The 16,537-nt window shown below is 40.7% G+C and overlaps 1 protein-coding gene across 3 annotated transcripts; it reads right to left on the bottom strand.

The window, feature by feature from the left end:
* Positions 1-1,446: 1,446 nt before the first annotated feature.
* On the bottom strand, positions 1,447-15,573 carry HINT3 (histidine triad nucleotide binding protein 3). Of its 3 annotated transcripts, none has more exons than XM_045294457.1 (5): positions 15,320-15,573; positions 11,395-11,512; positions 7,227-7,296; positions 4,056-4,182; positions 1,447-2,086 (listed from the first exon to the last, which is right to left on the bottom strand). In XM_045294457.1, the coding sequence occupies exons 1-5, from the start codon at positions 15,560-15,562 to the stop codon at positions 2,054-2,056; spliced, it is 591 nt and encodes a 196-aa protein (XP_045150392.1). In that variant the 5' UTR covers positions 15,563-15,573; the 3' UTR covers positions 1,447-2,053. The 3 variants fall into 3 exon arrangements, with proteins under 3 accessions (XP_045150392.1, XP_045150393.1, XP_045150394.1); XM_045294458.1 differs by having other exon boundaries at positions 15,362-15,573; XM_045294459.1 differs by lacking the exon at positions 4,056-4,182.
* Positions 15,574-16,537: the final 964 nt, after the last annotated feature.

Below are 16,537 nucleotides of genomic sequence, written 5' to 3'. Positions count from 1 at the left end.
TGCATCAATTAAGTAATGGGCTAATCACACTTATTTAAATACCCACCCAAAGGTTTTAAGGATCCTTAAATACTTTACACACCTTTGCCAATTATACCATTGCAAGTCGACAGAGGAAAGCACTCACAGGTAGCACATTAAAAATTCCATCCCTGGAGAGGGTCCAATTTTAAGTAGTGCACGTGCAGATCCTCATAGGTCCTCTATGAGCTACTTCACAAAGCAGTGCTGAAAAACTTGTAATGCAATTTTGAAAGGCCATAACCCCAACTTTCAAATACCCTCCCCCTGCCTTCCAGTGATTAAAAGGAAGTCGACATTCCTTTCCATTGTACAATGAAGTGGAGAAGAACTTAAGTACATGAGGGGTTACTGTCTGCCTGTCATTTATTCCCAGAATGACTTCCCTTTCACAGCTTCTTCTGTGGACATGCAACCTCTACACCACCTGCTACACTAAATTCTGTCGCCTAGTACTGTCTGGCCCCTGAGCTAGCAAGTGACGGCAGATTGTCTTGTCTCACTGCTGTACTCACTGAGCACAGGCTGTGGTACATGTTAAACGCTCAACAAATGCCTGCTGATCAATACGTGAACTACACAATGACTCCAGATATTTTACCCAAACATTACAATAAGTATTCCATTACTTAAAACAATATTGCTATTTTTCTGTTAATAATACCCCTCCCTGAATCCAGGGCGGATGAGCCCTACAGGACCAGTGGTGTGAGTGGCAAAACAGGGAGGGTAAAGGGAGAATGGGTAGAAAGAGGGAACCGATTACAAGGAACTGTGTGTGACCTCCTCCCTGGGGGACAGACAACCAAAAAGTGGGTGAAGGGAGACGTCGGACAGGGCAAGATATGACAAAATAACCATTTATAAACTATCAAGGGCTCATGAGGGAGGGGGGAGTGGGGAGGGAGGGGAAAAATGAGGACCTAATGTCGGGGGTTTAAGTGGAGAGAAAATGTTTTGAGAATGATGTACAAATGCACTTTACACAGTTGATGTGTGTATGGATTGCGATAACAGTTGTATGAGCCCCTAATAAAGTGTTTTAAAATAATAATAATAATAATAATAATACCCCTCCCTGATGGGAGAAAAGACAAACTAGTAGTCACAGCCCATATCGAACACCAATACACTCACTCTTATGTGCATGTATGTTCATGTACAGTGGTACAATGTGTGATTTCAGTACCCACTCCTCATATTCACCACTGTTACTACAGATTACACAAAAGTACTGAAAATGGCTTAGCACCAAATGCCAATTCCTAAGAAATATGCCTTATGAAATATCACTATTACTATCATAGTTAATAAAATCATTTTTTTATCTAAGCTTATCTCCACTTTCAAATCAGGCCTTTTTCTTGCTAGATTTATCTACTTTTTATTCCAATTTCCTTTTGAAACAGAAAAACAAGTCATAAAGCAATGTTTTCTCTACTTTAATACATACAGTTCTTCCTGATTTATGGTCTTAAAGGTTAAATTCGTTACAGTGACTTCTGTTGGAAATTGTATTTCCAGCTTCCAGGAACAATCTATAACAAAGAAACTAGACTTTCAGGAAGTGAAAACTAACATCTGGAATTTAAGAGAAAAATCACCCATATATAATGCTTTCCACCAACAAAATCAGAGGATGTTGTGTATTATCATATTCTGTATTTTGAAAGTGTATAAACTGTCACTAAGTAGTTAATTCTGTTTCTTCTTTACAGAAATAATGGTTCCAAGTACTTGAATTTTTTAATGAGGATTTCTTAATTAACAGTATTGGATTTGGTGTTCTTTTACCATCAAATTCTTTATGGCTTAGATAAGCAACCATTTAAACAACAGATCAATCACCAAGTATTAGTGCGAACTCTATCAATGATTCCAGGAAACACACATTCAAAACGGACTTGAGGGTGCTCAGGAGGAGCCTCCCACGAAACCCAACAAACCTGAAAAGATGCAATTGGACCTCAAAAGGGTCGGTTATTAGTTTATATTAAGCCAAGATTAGGAAAATCTTCCACTGTTGATATTTTCATGTTCTTAATTTTTCAATCACATAATCAACCTGTAATTTAAAAGAAAAAAAATCAATGCTAGTGCTGATAACCTTTATCAAATAATTCCACTGGCATCCCTATTACAATAAGCCACAAGAAAAGAGCTTAGTTACTCTATATTACATACTGACAGATTTTTACCTATCCACTTTGAATATTCACTTTTAAAATTCAGTTAAAACCAAACCAAACGCACTCTGACTCAGAACTGTCCCTGTGGATTTCTGAGGCTATAAATCCTTAAGGAAATAAGAAGCTTTACCTTTCTCCCTTGGAGCAGCTGGTGGTTTTGAACTGCTAACCTGGTGGCTAGCAGCTCACGGCATAGCCCATTATGCCACCAGAGTGCCTATTAAAGTCTTCCCTTTATATCAATTCAGAGAGCTTTTCCTCAATCATTTGATATAGTATGGAACATTATAAAGAGATTATGGAATAAATATCAATATGTTAATTTCTTTAAAGTTATACACTGACAAAGTCCAAGGTTTAAGAAGAGTTCAGATTCCCAGTATAAACCACTGGCAAAATCTTGTAATTTTGTTGTTTTTTTCCAATTTAAAAACATATTAGTCTTTTGTGTAAGACAACAGTTTAAAAACATTACAGAAATGTACCGTATATGTTCGAGTATAACCCAACCCGTATATCAGCTGAGGCATAAAAAATTTGCTGATACATCTTATGAAAAACATCACATCTTTAGCATTTTTTTTAATTTGAATTAGGTAGCACACTGGTTTTAGAGACCATACCATCTATTCTACAGAATTTCTCATTTTCAAGTAAATGTATATGTGTGCTCGCATACACATATATGCATATTAAGTATGTATGCAAATATATGTAAGCACATATATGTATGCAAATATATAACTGCTCAACAAATGCCTGCGGAATCACATGTACATATCTCTTAAAAAATGTGTGCGTATTCTTTTTCAGTTAAAGAAAAGCCAAGTTAAAAACAGGGATATGTCTAAAATATAATGTTTCTAGAAATCAGATGGTTTTTAGCTTCTTCTACCATATATAAGGAGCCCTGGTGGCACTGTCAGGTAAGCATTGGACTGCTAACTGGCAGATTTGAACTACCAACCTCTCAGAGGGCAAAAGATAAAAGCTTTCTTCTCCTGTAAGGGTTTACACTAGGGCATTTGGTTTGGGGTTACTATGAATAGAATATCATCGAGAATTAACTAATGGTAAAGAAATATAATTTGGTGGGTTCTGATATATAGCAACTATATATCCCGTCATCATCATGAGCGAAAAGGAGCCTTGTAAATTACTGGTCAAGAAGCCCTCCGAAGGCTTTGACTGTCAAACACAGGCCAGGTCTCTGCTGAATTCTATCCACTTTTGCCTCCGCAAAGCAAAATTCTCAATTGTATTGTACACACAACGCTTCAGTCTCAGATCTGGGAGCTGGTGTTACCAATACAGAACTTTACAACGGTGCTTAAGCTATCAGAAATCATGCACACTCCTCTTCTGCAATGCTGATGTGGGTGTTTGTTGTAAAAGCAGCAGGTAATATTCATTAAGCTCTTGCTATGTTTTGTATTAAATGTTATACAGGTAAATTATCTCATCCATCTCATTATCCTTATCATGCAGTATTATCAGCTAGATGAACATATCATACAAGGAACTTGAGCCTTAAAAATTATAATTAACTTGAACCTGGTTCCTCAAGTAAATAGTAGACCAGGAATTTAAATCTACATACAACTCCAAAGTCTCTATCACATCCCCTGCTTGCAACAGGAAGACATATCATAGCTCTTCTTCCCACCAATCTGATGGCCTGGAAAAGCCCACAAATTAAAAATCCTATCTGGATATATGCAAACGGTATGCTAAAATAGTTGATCAGTCTATAAATGCTCTAAGTACCTACTGTTGTCAAATAAAAATTAAACCAAAAAGGACATTTTACATATATTTGTATGCTGACACAACAATAACACTTACTGTTACAAACCAGTAGGAATTGACTCTATAAACCAATTTTGATATGAAGCCAAGCTGATTCACTGGTGCTAGAACATGAAGGTGTAAGTGGGAAATGGAACAGAATGGCGGCATATGGAAACCCATCCTAAAACAGAAAGGTTAATTTACATTGATATGTCTTCTAAAATTGTTCAAACCTATTTTTCATGCCAAACACACAAATGTTAAAGACGTTCAACAGTATTAACTTGCTTTATACACCAGATAGTCACAATTCTTCTTCCTTTCAAGGGAAGTTCACAGTAACTTCATCAAGAAAGAAAGCCTCACCAGCAGAGTGTGACTGTCAGTACAGTAATTCAGGAGTCTGGGTTGCCACTCTGTCACAGCGCTTCAGTTCTTATCATGTAAAGCTTTCATTCTTTTCAGATTAGGTTCCTACGATGAATCTTTAAATGACTGGACTAAATAGAAATGTTCATTCACTCCACGACGTGGCCAGTAGATGGTGCTCTTTCTCCCTACTGCTAATGAAGTGACCACACGTTTCCTTACCAACCAACAAGGGTTTCAGTAGGGAAATGAATTCTATGACCATAAAAAAGCTCTCATTATTGCATAAGTACCTGATTTAATACTTGAAATAAATGTTGTGCTAATTTCAATCATTAATTAAAATATTTAAAAGAGATTCACTTTAAATATTTAACATAAAAATATTATTTGAAATCTTAAAATCCAATTTACCAAGTTTGACAGTCCATTTACTGAGTGGCGCAAGAATACCTGTGCTTCTTCTAGCCAAAGCTTCTCAAATACCAGCTGCTCTTGGTCCTGAGCACCATTGGTTTGTTCCTAAGTTTTCAGAGGATTGTCATACCATCTGGGTTTATCCTCCATGAATACGGCTCTTCCAACCATAATCCCTTATGCGCTATACAATTCTGAATTTCATACGCCTGTGGCTGTGGTCCCATTTTGAAGTGCATTTATTTGCTAATAGGAATGGGATGCAATTGAGTTCTAACCTTAGAGGAGGGTGGGAATCGGACCACAATGTTTAATTGTCATTTTAGTCACTATTACTTACATTGGGTGTAAGAAATTACCATACATAGTTCAGCTGAGAGGAGAAAGACACTGTTTCTGGAGTGGCCTGGGGAAAGGCCTGGCTTATTAAGATCAGTAGGAGGCCAATACCTGCTGGAAGCATCTTGCCACAAGCCCCAGGTCATATGTGCATAAGCAAGATACAGTCCAGGGGTGGTGAGAAGATGATTATATTTGGGCGAAATCTGATTGCACCATGTAACGCCCACCAAAAGACCCTTTCCTGCATGGGGCTGGGGGGGCGGTGGAAGGTTCACTTGCAATCGTGAGCAGGGTCCCTGCACTGCCCTCCAGAAGCACACACAACTAATCCAATGAAAAGTAGCTGTGAGCTTGTCACTGGCAAGAGACAGGAGTGGAGGGTCACCTGTCCCCAGCATTTGGTTTACCCCTGCCTGACCAATGAACTTTGATTTAAACTGTACCCACCACCTCAAGAGACATTTCCTGGAATGCTCTGAGTTCTATGGGACACCTCGGTGGTTCAGAAAACCCAGAGCCGTAAGAGAACACACCGAAGGGAAGAGTGAGAGAAAGACGGAGCAGACTCTCACCTTCAAAGAACTGGACTCTGGGAACTTCTTCAATATCCAACTTCGTGGCACTAGTTTGCTAGTTCTCCTTATAAAAGACGTTACTAAGGCCATTTCATCGGAGCCTACTATTTGAGAGTTTAAATGACTTGCCTAACGTCACAGTCATGTAAGCGGCACAGAGAGCACTGGGATTCAGGATGTCTGTTTGCCAGAACGCTCCTTAGAGGCAAGGATGGTTAGATTTCATCTCATGTGCTTTGGACATGTCAGGAGAGACTAGTCCCTTGAGAAGGACATCATGCTTGGGAAACGTGGAGGGGCAGTGAAGAAGAGGAAAGCTCTCAACAAGATGGACTGCTACAGCGGCTGCAACAACAGGCTCAGGCATTCGAATAACTGAGGCTGAAGCAGGATCGCGCAGTGTTTCATTCGTTATACATGAGGTAGCCATCGGCGCCTCACAACAACAGTTTGCTGGAAGTAACCTCCATAGACTGTACTGCCTTCGTCACTTAAGGCAAAGTCAGCTATCTTTTAAACAGAAGAACATGCTTCCATTAATTCAAACAGCTGACAAATTGAACATGATGTGCTTTTGCATAAAGCTGACAATCATCAATTCAGCAGATAATGACCCCGAGTTAATGTCATGCTAGACATCTGAGAATGTACTTACAATCATGTTTTTCTTAGAAAATTCAATTTACACAGTTTTATAAGAATGCAAGCAAAAATAAATAATTTTTTTAAAGTGCATGCAAGGTGTATTGTTAACTAGCTTTACCCTGGTTGGGCCAGTGCTGAAGTGCTGGGCTGCTGATAGACAGGTGAGCAGTTCTAACGACTGCCCACTCTGTAGGAGAAAGATGCGGCACTCTGCTTCTAGAAAGACATATAGCCTGGACACCCTACGGAACAATCGTACTCTGTCCCACTGATTGCTGCGCGGCAGACCAACTGGACGGCACAGGACACACCCAGTGAATGAGGAGCCCTGCTGGTGCAGAGGCTAAGCACTCAGCTAATTGAAAGGCCGGGAGTTCAAATCCACCAGTTGCCCTGAAGGAGACCGGTGTGACAGTCGGTGAGTCCATGCCCACTCGTTGTAACAACCACACAGTAGCTCTGAGGCTATCAATCTTTATGGCAGCAGACGGCCTCATTTTCCTCCAGCTGAGCATTGGTGTGACTGAACACCCACTTTGCAACTAAAAGCCAGCACCTAGCCCACAGGGCCAGAGGACAGCAAGGAAAGTCACGGGCGGTTCAAGCAGTCCTACAGGATGACGCTACCTGATGGCACACAGCACCCACTGCGTATGCCTGTCTGCCTCAGCGGTCAGTGAAGATGATCCAACGATGTGAACACATAGGAACGAAATTTAATTTATTAAATTTATACTACAAATGAATTAATTTTCACCTTCAGGAAAACTGTTTAAACCAGGAACTCTGTCACCTTTCCTTGCACTCTCCAATTAAGAAATAAAGTGTCATAAAAACGAGTCATGTACAAAAGATTTCTATCTGAAGGTATACATACCTTGCATTTTTTAAGTCAGTGAAATTATTCCTTTCCAGGATGGCTTTTCCAACAGCTACCATGTTCTCAACTGCAAAACAGGAAAGAAACTGCAGTTACCATTTACACTAGAGGAGATACTGGGAGACACAAGCCCTCACTGCCATCACGTTGATGCCTACTCAGAGCGGCACCTGGGGCAGCGCAGGACTGTGGTTTCTGAAACCAACTCTTGTCGAGAGTACACAGCCTCATCTTGCTCCCACAGAACAGATAATGGTTCTAACTGGCTTACCTGGAGGCTAGCACCCCAATGCTTAAGTTCACTAACTTACAACTAATCTTAATTTGTAGGGTCCTAATGAAACATCATATAAAATAGTTAAACATTTAAGTACACATTCAATAGCCTAAATTACTGCAAGGACTGCTTATCAACATCTAAAACAAAGGTTCAAATTCAGCCAACATTGCAAAATCACAGTCATAAAATGTCACATTTGGACAGCTGTTAGGGACTCTCTACACTTGACTCTACTGAGTGCTAATTCTGATCATAAGCTAGTCAAGTAAATAAAGACAGAGTGAATGACAGGAACGCTACGCTTTGCATTCATTTTTGAGTTCAAAGTAGGGATGTGCTATCGCTTCAAGTGCGCCAGCCTTGATTAGCCATATATCTGTTGCAAACTACATATGCCTTAGCATCTTTTTTGTCTCAGGGCTTTGTGTCTTTTGGACAGAATAAGCCTCCCCGATGGAAAAATCTTGGTAACATAGCATCTTCAGTCCAGATCTTAAGTCCTTTATTTTTGAATGGGGTGATCATGTGTTGAAACATAGAGAGGATCATTGTTACATTAGTCATATAAATCACAGCTACTGTTTATTTCTCCACATCAGTCTGGAGTCAGGAGACGCCATTTAATAAGCCAATACCATTTGGCTAACAAAAACCTCTCAACTTACTGCAAGTCAGACTATAATACAGATTGTTTTCTTTTTTAAAAACTCCCGAGATCAAAAATATGAAGTAGAAATGACTAGCTTTATCTTCCTTTTTTTAAAAAAAAAAGAAAGGGCAAATGACTATTTAAAGCAAAAGTCAAAAGACTGCTAAGGACTTACATAGTAGGTAAGTAAAAGTAGTATGAACTTTACTGCAAAGTATCTTATATTTTACACTAGTTGGTACAATATTAACTCTAAGTAGATCTTGAAAATTGAGATGCTTACTATAATCACTCCAGAGCAACCACAAAACTGAAAAATGTGAAAAGTAGCTAAAATTGCAATATATAAGTCAAAATAGAATACTATGATTTGATTAACCACAAAAAGGCAGTAAAGAAACAAAGCAACAAAAAGCATATGGAACCAATTGAAAACAAATAGCAAGATGATAAAAATAAGTCCAACTATATCAATACTTTTATTAAGAAAGAGCGATGCCCAACAATATGCTGCCTCAAATCTTTACATATAAACATCAGTTTGACTGAAAGTAAAAGGGCACCATGTGTGTCTTTGGTACCACAAGAGACGTGCAATGCAAAAAGCAAGCAGTGAGAAAACTGGAATAGGAAATTGGCATCACACATAACAGACTCCAGAAGTACTTGCAGGTAGAGAGACATTTCACATTGGAAAGAAGCGAGCTGATTCACTGAGTAACGTAACAATTATTTACTGCATGGCAAACTCAAGATACATGATCCCAAAACTCCTATTATGTTGGCATCTACTCTTTATTATTTCCACTTCTTATTTTTATCTGATCTGCTTGTCTCTTTCTAGTGTAAGTGTAATCTTAGGTCATTAGCTTTAAATATCCCTTTTATGGCTTTTAAAGCTGTACTTTTCTCTCTAAGCATTGTTCAGCTGCATCTCACAAACTTTGATATGCTGTATTTTATTACCATTAACTCAAAGTAATGTTTAATTACCCTGACAATTTATTCCTTGACCAATGTACTTATAAATAATGCAGACTTGTGGTTAACTTTAAAGTATTTACAACCACTCTTGGTGCACTGATTAACTGGCAGGTTGGTGGTTCAAATCCATCGACTACTCCATGTCAGAAAGCTATGGGGAAAATAGAGAGAGAAATGGCAGTCTGCTTTCCCAAGGACGTATAACTTCAGAAATTCCACAGGGCAGTTAGATTCTGTCCTACAGGATCTCTGAGTGGAAACTGACTCTACAGCAATGGGTTAAGTTTAAAGGCTGCTATTTTTCAAAGTCAATTCCAATATCATTGGAGAACTTATTCTATAAAATTTCAGACATTTAAAATTTATTAAGTTTTATTTGTTGTCCAAAATATTGTCCCTCAATGTGAAAATCCCTGGCTCTTAAATGAAGCTCTGCAAAGGTCACTCCGGTCACTGTGGTTGATAATGTTAATGAACTTACTCATATCCTTATGATTTTTCCCATATAGTATACCATATAAAAATTATAGGTATAATACAATCACAAATTATATTATTTAAATTATTATTTACTTTAAAACTATTCACATTTAATTAGCAACAGTTAAAACAAAAAAATAATTACAACAGCCTCTATTCTCCATAAACCTATCTCTAATTTAAAGATAATATAAGACTTCCTAAGAAGTCAAAGGATAATCTCTAAAAAATAACTACAAAAAAGAAAACAGAATTATTTTTAAAAGAGAAAATACCAGAGGATTGCAATCACAGGTAAATTTAAATTGGACCCAATTTTTCTAAGTTCAAAAGCTGCCTTCATGTTGTAAATCAAATATGCCCTAAAATGTACTGATTGAATTTCTGATGACCAAGGAGTTTCACAGTAACCAGAAGCAATGGTAGAGCTGACCATTCAGTTGCCAACAGTGATAAACTACACATCCATGCTTTACATTAAAAAAGGTTATCTTCTCCTCCCTCCCTGCTCATGAGGACCTGGTGCCTGGGGCTTAAGTGGAGAGCAAATGTTTTGAAAATGATGAGGGCAATGAATGTACAAATGTGCTTAACACAATTGACGTATGTATGGATTGTAGTAAGAGTTGTGTAAGCCCCTAATAAAACGATTAAAAAAAAAAAAATAGGTCATCTTATTTTTAGTCCAAAAAAAACCTGTCCCCGGTCAATCTACGTTCTAGGCTGATTTGGAGCCCTGTCCGCACAAAAAGCACTGCCCCTGGTAAAAGTCACTAAAGTAGACTTGAGACTGTGTTGTCCTAATCACGTAATAGTCGCTACTTGTTCTCTAGGTTCAATACCATTGCGATGCACACACAAACTCACAGACAAATTCTTTTTTTTTCTATGAATCATTTTATTGGGGGCTCTTACAGCTCTTACAATAATCCATACATCAATTATATCAAACACTTTTGTACATGTGTTGCCATCATTATTTTCAGAACATTTTCTTTCTCCTTGAGCCCTTGGTATCAGCTCCTCTTTTTTTCCCTTCCTGCCCCCCCATCTCAAAATTCTTGATTAAAGGGTTTACTAAGGAAATTAAGAACTTTTAATGCCAGTGAGAAATGCTCAGGGTGGATCTATCAGGACAAGTTACAAAGTCTTTCGGGTCTGCTAATAAATGTCCAAAGGGGTTTATCATTCCACTGGGAGCCTCAACTTGAAGGCTAAAACTATGTGGGTCAGCAAACCCCACTCCCTGAGTTAGGTGCCCAGAGGCACCCCACTCCGCGGGCCAGCCTCCTACACAGAAGCATTCAGCTGTATTTGCCCCCCGGGTTGGGAAGTTCACACTCCGCTCCACGCAATAGTTCCTTCTGCCACTGCTCCTCTGAGAGTATGGCTGTCTTTAAGGTAGAGCCTGTCAACTAGTTTTTGTTTTTCATTGTTGCAAATTAAATGTAAATAAATTAAAAGTGAGCAATAATTTTAAATAATATATTTTGTGATTGTATTATACTTATAATTTGGATTTGCTTCAGAATAATCCAGTATGGTAAAAGGTTGACATGTAAGGTTGTTCACGAATTAATAAATGTTAAAGTTGGATAATTAATACATATGGATTATATTTTTTAATTACTATTATTTGAATCTTTTCACAATAAAAGTTTTAAAGTCATTTTCCTTCTTCATAATTACAAACTTTGCTTTAAAAAAATCTTCACTGCACTCACTATGTCAATTCCAGATAAGCTACCCTTGAAGAACGCCGCCATCCTTACCCAGTTCTAGGTGAGCCTTCTCTAGGTCTTTGCAGTTTCCGATATGCTTCTTTGGCACCACAAGATAATGATGAGGTGCTGCTGGTTTGATATCTTTGAAGCAAACTAGGTCTTCATTCTAAGTGGGGGGAAAGAGCATTTGGTATTCATTGAATTTTCAGAAGAATTTCCTGGTGGTGTTCGGTCTGGCATGACGTACACACCACAAATCCCAGTCTGGTAGGGAATGGTTTATATTTTACACGGAGTTCCAATGGGACAATGGTTAATGTGTTTGGCTGCTAACCAAAAGTCCCCCAGCTCGAGCCCATGAGCCACTCGGAGGGAGAAAAGGCCTGGTACTGGGATCCCATAAAGATTACAGCCGAGGATGCCCTTCAGGGCAGCTCCACTCTTGCCCTCTAGGGTTTTGACTCAATGGGAAACAACAACTTAAGTTTTACCTAAGCACCACTACTTTGTGAGTATTGTCTTTAAAGACAAGCTTTAGCTTCCTTGATCGACTCATTTATTCCAAAAAGTAAAAAGACATTCCAAAGTTCATTTCAAATAAAGTTAATGGGTTGAAGTTCACTAAAACTTTTCATTATCCATAATCAATTTTATTTGTCTCTTTATCCCTAACGTTTTTTTTTTCACTCTAAGCATATACTTTTAAGGGTTTGACTGCAGAAATATAACAAGACTCATATTATTTTACATTCAACTTTTTTCCAAATTGACTTGTACCTCATAGTAACAAGATCATCTCGCATATACTGATCTACGGGTGACATATTAAACAGATGAAGAATTATAGAGATACTACTCTTCTGTGTGGCTGCTTACCACTTGGTAGCATTTAAAAGCCTTCTAAGTGCTAACAGACTCCAGAATATTATAGTGTTAAGTGCCCAATGCATTAGATGGAGGATGCCAGCTTACTATCTTACATGACTCCAATTCCAGTCAATATAGTAACTCTTTGAGGGGTGAGGGGGGCTACTGATAGAGGCATAAGGAGTCCAAAACTGTCAATTTCCAGTTCCATGTCTTGCCTTGTGAAGATAATCCTAGCCAGAATCTTGGAAGTCACCCTTGACTGCTCCCTGCTTTCTTCCTCATTCTGTTACATTCGTTTTTGTTAAGTGCCATCGGATTCTATTCAAAGCATTGTGACCCCATACGCATTAGAAAGAAATACTACTTGGTCCTACTCCATCCTCACAAGTGTTGCTGTGTGTGAGCCCATTGTTTCAACTACAATGCCAACCCATCTATCTCTTTGAGAGTCTTCCTTTTTATCACAGACACTCTACTAAGCATGCTATCCTTCTCCAGAGACGGTCCCTCTGACAAGATGTCCAGAGGACGTGAGACCAAGTCAGCAGCCTTGCTTCTAAGGAGCAGTCTGGATCTACTTCTCCCAAGACATATGTGCTCATTCACCTGGCAGACCAGGGCATATTCCTTGTTCTCTGCCTACACCACAATGCAAATGCACCCATCCTCTTCAGTCTTCCAAATTAATGGCCCAGCTTTTGCATGCACGAGGCCAATGAAAATTGACTTGGGTAGTAGACACCTTGGTCCTGAAAGTGACATCTCTGCTTTTGAATACTTCAAAGAGAACTTTCGCAAGCAATTTGCCCAGTGCAATACTTCATTTGATTCTTGACCACTGCTTCATGAGCCTTGATGTCGTTGACAACTACAATCTTTTCCCTGTTGATCATGATGTTGGGTTGTCTTTATAATGAGATGTAATCCATACTGAAGGCTGTATGAAGTCTCTGATTTTCATCAGTGCTTCAACTCCTCTGTTTTTAGCAAGTAAGGTTGTTTAATCCATGTATCACTATTTGTTAATGAGATTTACATTCTTTGCCATGACTTTTCCATGATTCTAATGATACGCACACTCAAGTATCTTTGCATGATCACTGAAATACAGGTAAACATCACCAATACCTTCACTGCAGTTTGAACTTCTTTCAATACTATTGATTATTTAGAATATGCTATGGTTAAAAATCAATCAATTATTTTTGTTACCATAACTCTGTATAATCTTTCCACCTTCTTTTGATGCTTCTTTGTCGCTCAATAGTTTTTCCACAGAACCCTTCAACATTACAACTCAAGGACTAAAGTTTTCTTTAGTTCTTTCAGCTAGAGAAATGCCAATCATATTCTTCTCTTTTGGTTTTCTGACCCCAGAACTTTGCACATTTTAAATAAATAGTAACTGCAACTAATGTATCCATTCACCGTACTCATTTAATCTGTATACTGAGCAAGTAATTCCAGAAGCTGGACTATTGAAGGAACTGGCAGCCAGAGGAAGGTTTATTGATCTGCAATATGCAGAAGGCACAACCTTACTTGCTAAAAGCGAGGACTTACCGCACTCGATGAAAATCAGAGCCTGCAGCCTTCAGTGCGGACTGCAACTCAATGTACAGAAAACAAGAGTATTCACACTGGCCCAGTAGGTAGCATCACAATAAATGGGGGTGGGGGGGTGGGGGGAATGGAAGTTGACAAGGATTTCATTTTGTTTGGATCCACAGTCAATGCTCTTGGGAGCAACAGTCAAGAAATCAAACGATATGCTGTATTGTACTGGGTGAATCTGCTGCACACTTCTTTCAGTGCTGAAGAGCAAGGATGTGACTTCGAGGACTGACGTGTGCCTGTATGTGAGAGCTGGACAATGAATAAGGAAGTCCACAGAAGAACCGATGCACTTGAATTATAAGAATATTGCAAGTACCACGGACAGCCAGAAGAACAAACATATGTGTCTCAGAAGACATACAGTCAGAATGCTCTTCCTTAGAAGCACAGGTGTGAGGCTTTGTCTGTACTGGGCATGTTTGAAGTACTGGGCATGCTATCCAGAGACCAGTCCCTAGCAAGGGACAGTGTGCTTGATAAAGGTCTAGAGCCAGGGGCCCTCAAACTTTTTTACAGGGGGCCAGTTCACTGTCCCTCAGACCCATTGGAGGGCCGGACTATAGTCTAAAAAGCAACTATGAACAAATTCCTATGCACACTGCACATATCTTACTTTGAAGTAAAAACCCAAACGGGGCAAAAACACCCGGCGGGCCACATGTGGCCCGCTAGCTGTAGTTTGAAGACACCTGGGACAATCAGTAAAAATGTAGAAGTTTCTCCCTCAGATGGACTGACACAGTGACTTCAACAACAGGCTCGAATATAGCCATTTGTGAAGGTGGTGCAGGGCCAGGCAATGTGTGCTTCTGTTGTACACAGGGTGGCTTTGATTTGGAATCAATTCCACAGCACTCAAAATAACAACACGGCCGAGGCAATCTTTGGAGCTAAATCAAAAGATGTTTTTAAAAGGTGTCTTTAAAGACAAGTGAAACCAGAAGAACTGGGTTGTTTTCTTCAAAGTTCAAAATGTCACAATTGTAGAATTGCAACACTCAGTGGATACTAGTTGGGCCTGAGACCCACTCCTCCCGGCCTCGGGCAATCTAATTCTCCTTTTACCCTAACCATTATTAGGTATTCACTCGTTTTCTCCAAAACACCAATCTTAGAGGATGCAGTATTGCAGAATGGTGTCTCAGGAAGGTGGGAGCATAGGTCAACGAATGCTATTTCCTCCAAGCCCTTCCTTCGGGGCAAACCCCAGCAGAGCAAGGCCCAGGCAGTTTGGCTCCGCAGCTGCGAGGTACGTGACCGACGCGTAGTAGAAAGAGCTCTGCCCCCTGCCGTGCACCCGGGGACACCTGCAGAAAGCCGCAGGCCCAGCTTCTGCCCTCGCTGCTCCCACGGAGCTCCGAAGGCGACCCGCTCCCCGCCCACACCGCGAGGACGCCCTCCCGACGCTCCAGGGGGGAGCCCGGACCCTCCCCGCCCATCCACACCGCCCAGGCCCTCCTCCCGGACCCGTCCCCGGCTCACGCACGGCCCTCAGGGGCCCCGAAGAGCGGCCGCGATCGCAGCCCACCTCGCAGGGCAGAAGTTCAGTGCTCGGTTCCTGCCCCCGCGCGATGCGGCAGAACACGCACTTGCTGTCGCAGTCCGCGGGCGCCGGGGACTCTGCAGCGACCGCTGACGGCCGCGTCGGGGACCTCGTCGGCTTGTCGGCCGCCGCTGTCTCCCGGGTGAGGTCCGGCTGGGTAGCGTGGCGACTCGGTTCCTCCGCCATGACCGTCGGGACACCGCCGAGAGCCCGCCTCCCGCACCGCCCACCTTCCGCACCGCCCACCTTTCACCTCGAGGCGTCGCCCATCGCCAGTTGCTGGACTGGAGTCCTTGGGCGCATGCGCTGTTCCCGGCCGCGCGGAGAGGGAGGACGACGTGGGGTTAGGCCACCAGGCCAGTGGGCGCTAGGGGGCGCAGCTGGGCGGAATCAGCCGCGCCAGGCGAAATCCAGGATTGAACGCACAAGCGCGCCGTGACGTAAAACGCGCCGCGCGTTCTGATAACGTCACCAATGGCTCACTGGCGCCGGTATGAGTCGAATCTGTTGAGCGTTTCCAACGCCCTCTTAAAATATTCCGCAATTTGAAATTCCAAATGCCCCAATAGAATACACTTTCGTATTAAAGCGGAAATATTTTTAAATGTGTTCCTAAAATTAAGAGAATGAACAACGTATAGAGTTGTTGAGTGCTTTGTGTGCATTTTCTGGCTTAAGGACAGGGCAAGATATAACAAAATAATTTATAAATTATCAAGGGCTCATGAGGGAGGGAGGAGCGGGGAGGGAGGAAGGGACAATTGAGGATCTTATGTCGGGGGGGCTTAAGTGGAGAGGAAATGTTTTGAGAATGATGAGGGCAATGAATGTACAAATGCGCTTTACACAATTGATGTATGTATGGATTGCGATAAGAGTTGAATGAGCCCCTAATAAAATGATTTAAAAAATAATAAAAAAAGAAACACGTCCAAAACTGAACTTCACATCTTACTCTTGATTCTTTTGCATTAATGGCATCAGCTATTTAAGAATAGCGGCCTCACTTATCTCACATTCTTTTTACAAAGATTACAGTCTGAAATATTCCAGAAAGTCATTGTTGATGCCTCATGACTAATGCAATAAACTAGATTTCCTCATTTTCCTATCACTCCTACCAAAACCCATCAGTAACCTGTGCCTACAGAGAAAATACTC

Source organism: Echinops telfairi, unplaced genomic scaffold (assembly GCF_000313985.2).
Source record: "Echinops telfairi isolate 266 unplaced genomic scaffold, ASM31398v2 ScPeMD7_3533;HRSCAF=4204_0, whole genome shotgun sequence".
NCBI classification, from domain to species: domain Eukaryota; kingdom Metazoa; phylum Chordata; class Mammalia; order Afrosoricida; family Tenrecidae; genus Echinops; species Echinops telfairi.
This window is presented reverse-complemented; position numbering and strand designations above follow the sequence as displayed.

Coding starts and splice junctions, on each gene's coding strand:
- HINT3 (XM_045294457.1), bottom strand. CDS start 15,562: ATGGCGGAGGAACCGAGTCGCCACGCTACCCAGCCGGACCTCACCCGG. Junction 11,513..15,319: donor CTTCGGGGCCCCTGAGGGCC/GTGCGTGAGCCG, acceptor CCCCCCACTTAG/AATGAAGACCTAGTTTGCTT. Junction 4,183..7,226: donor ACTGACTTAAAAAATGCAAG/GTATGTATACCT, acceptor TTTCTGTTTTAG/GATGGGTTTCCATATGCCGC.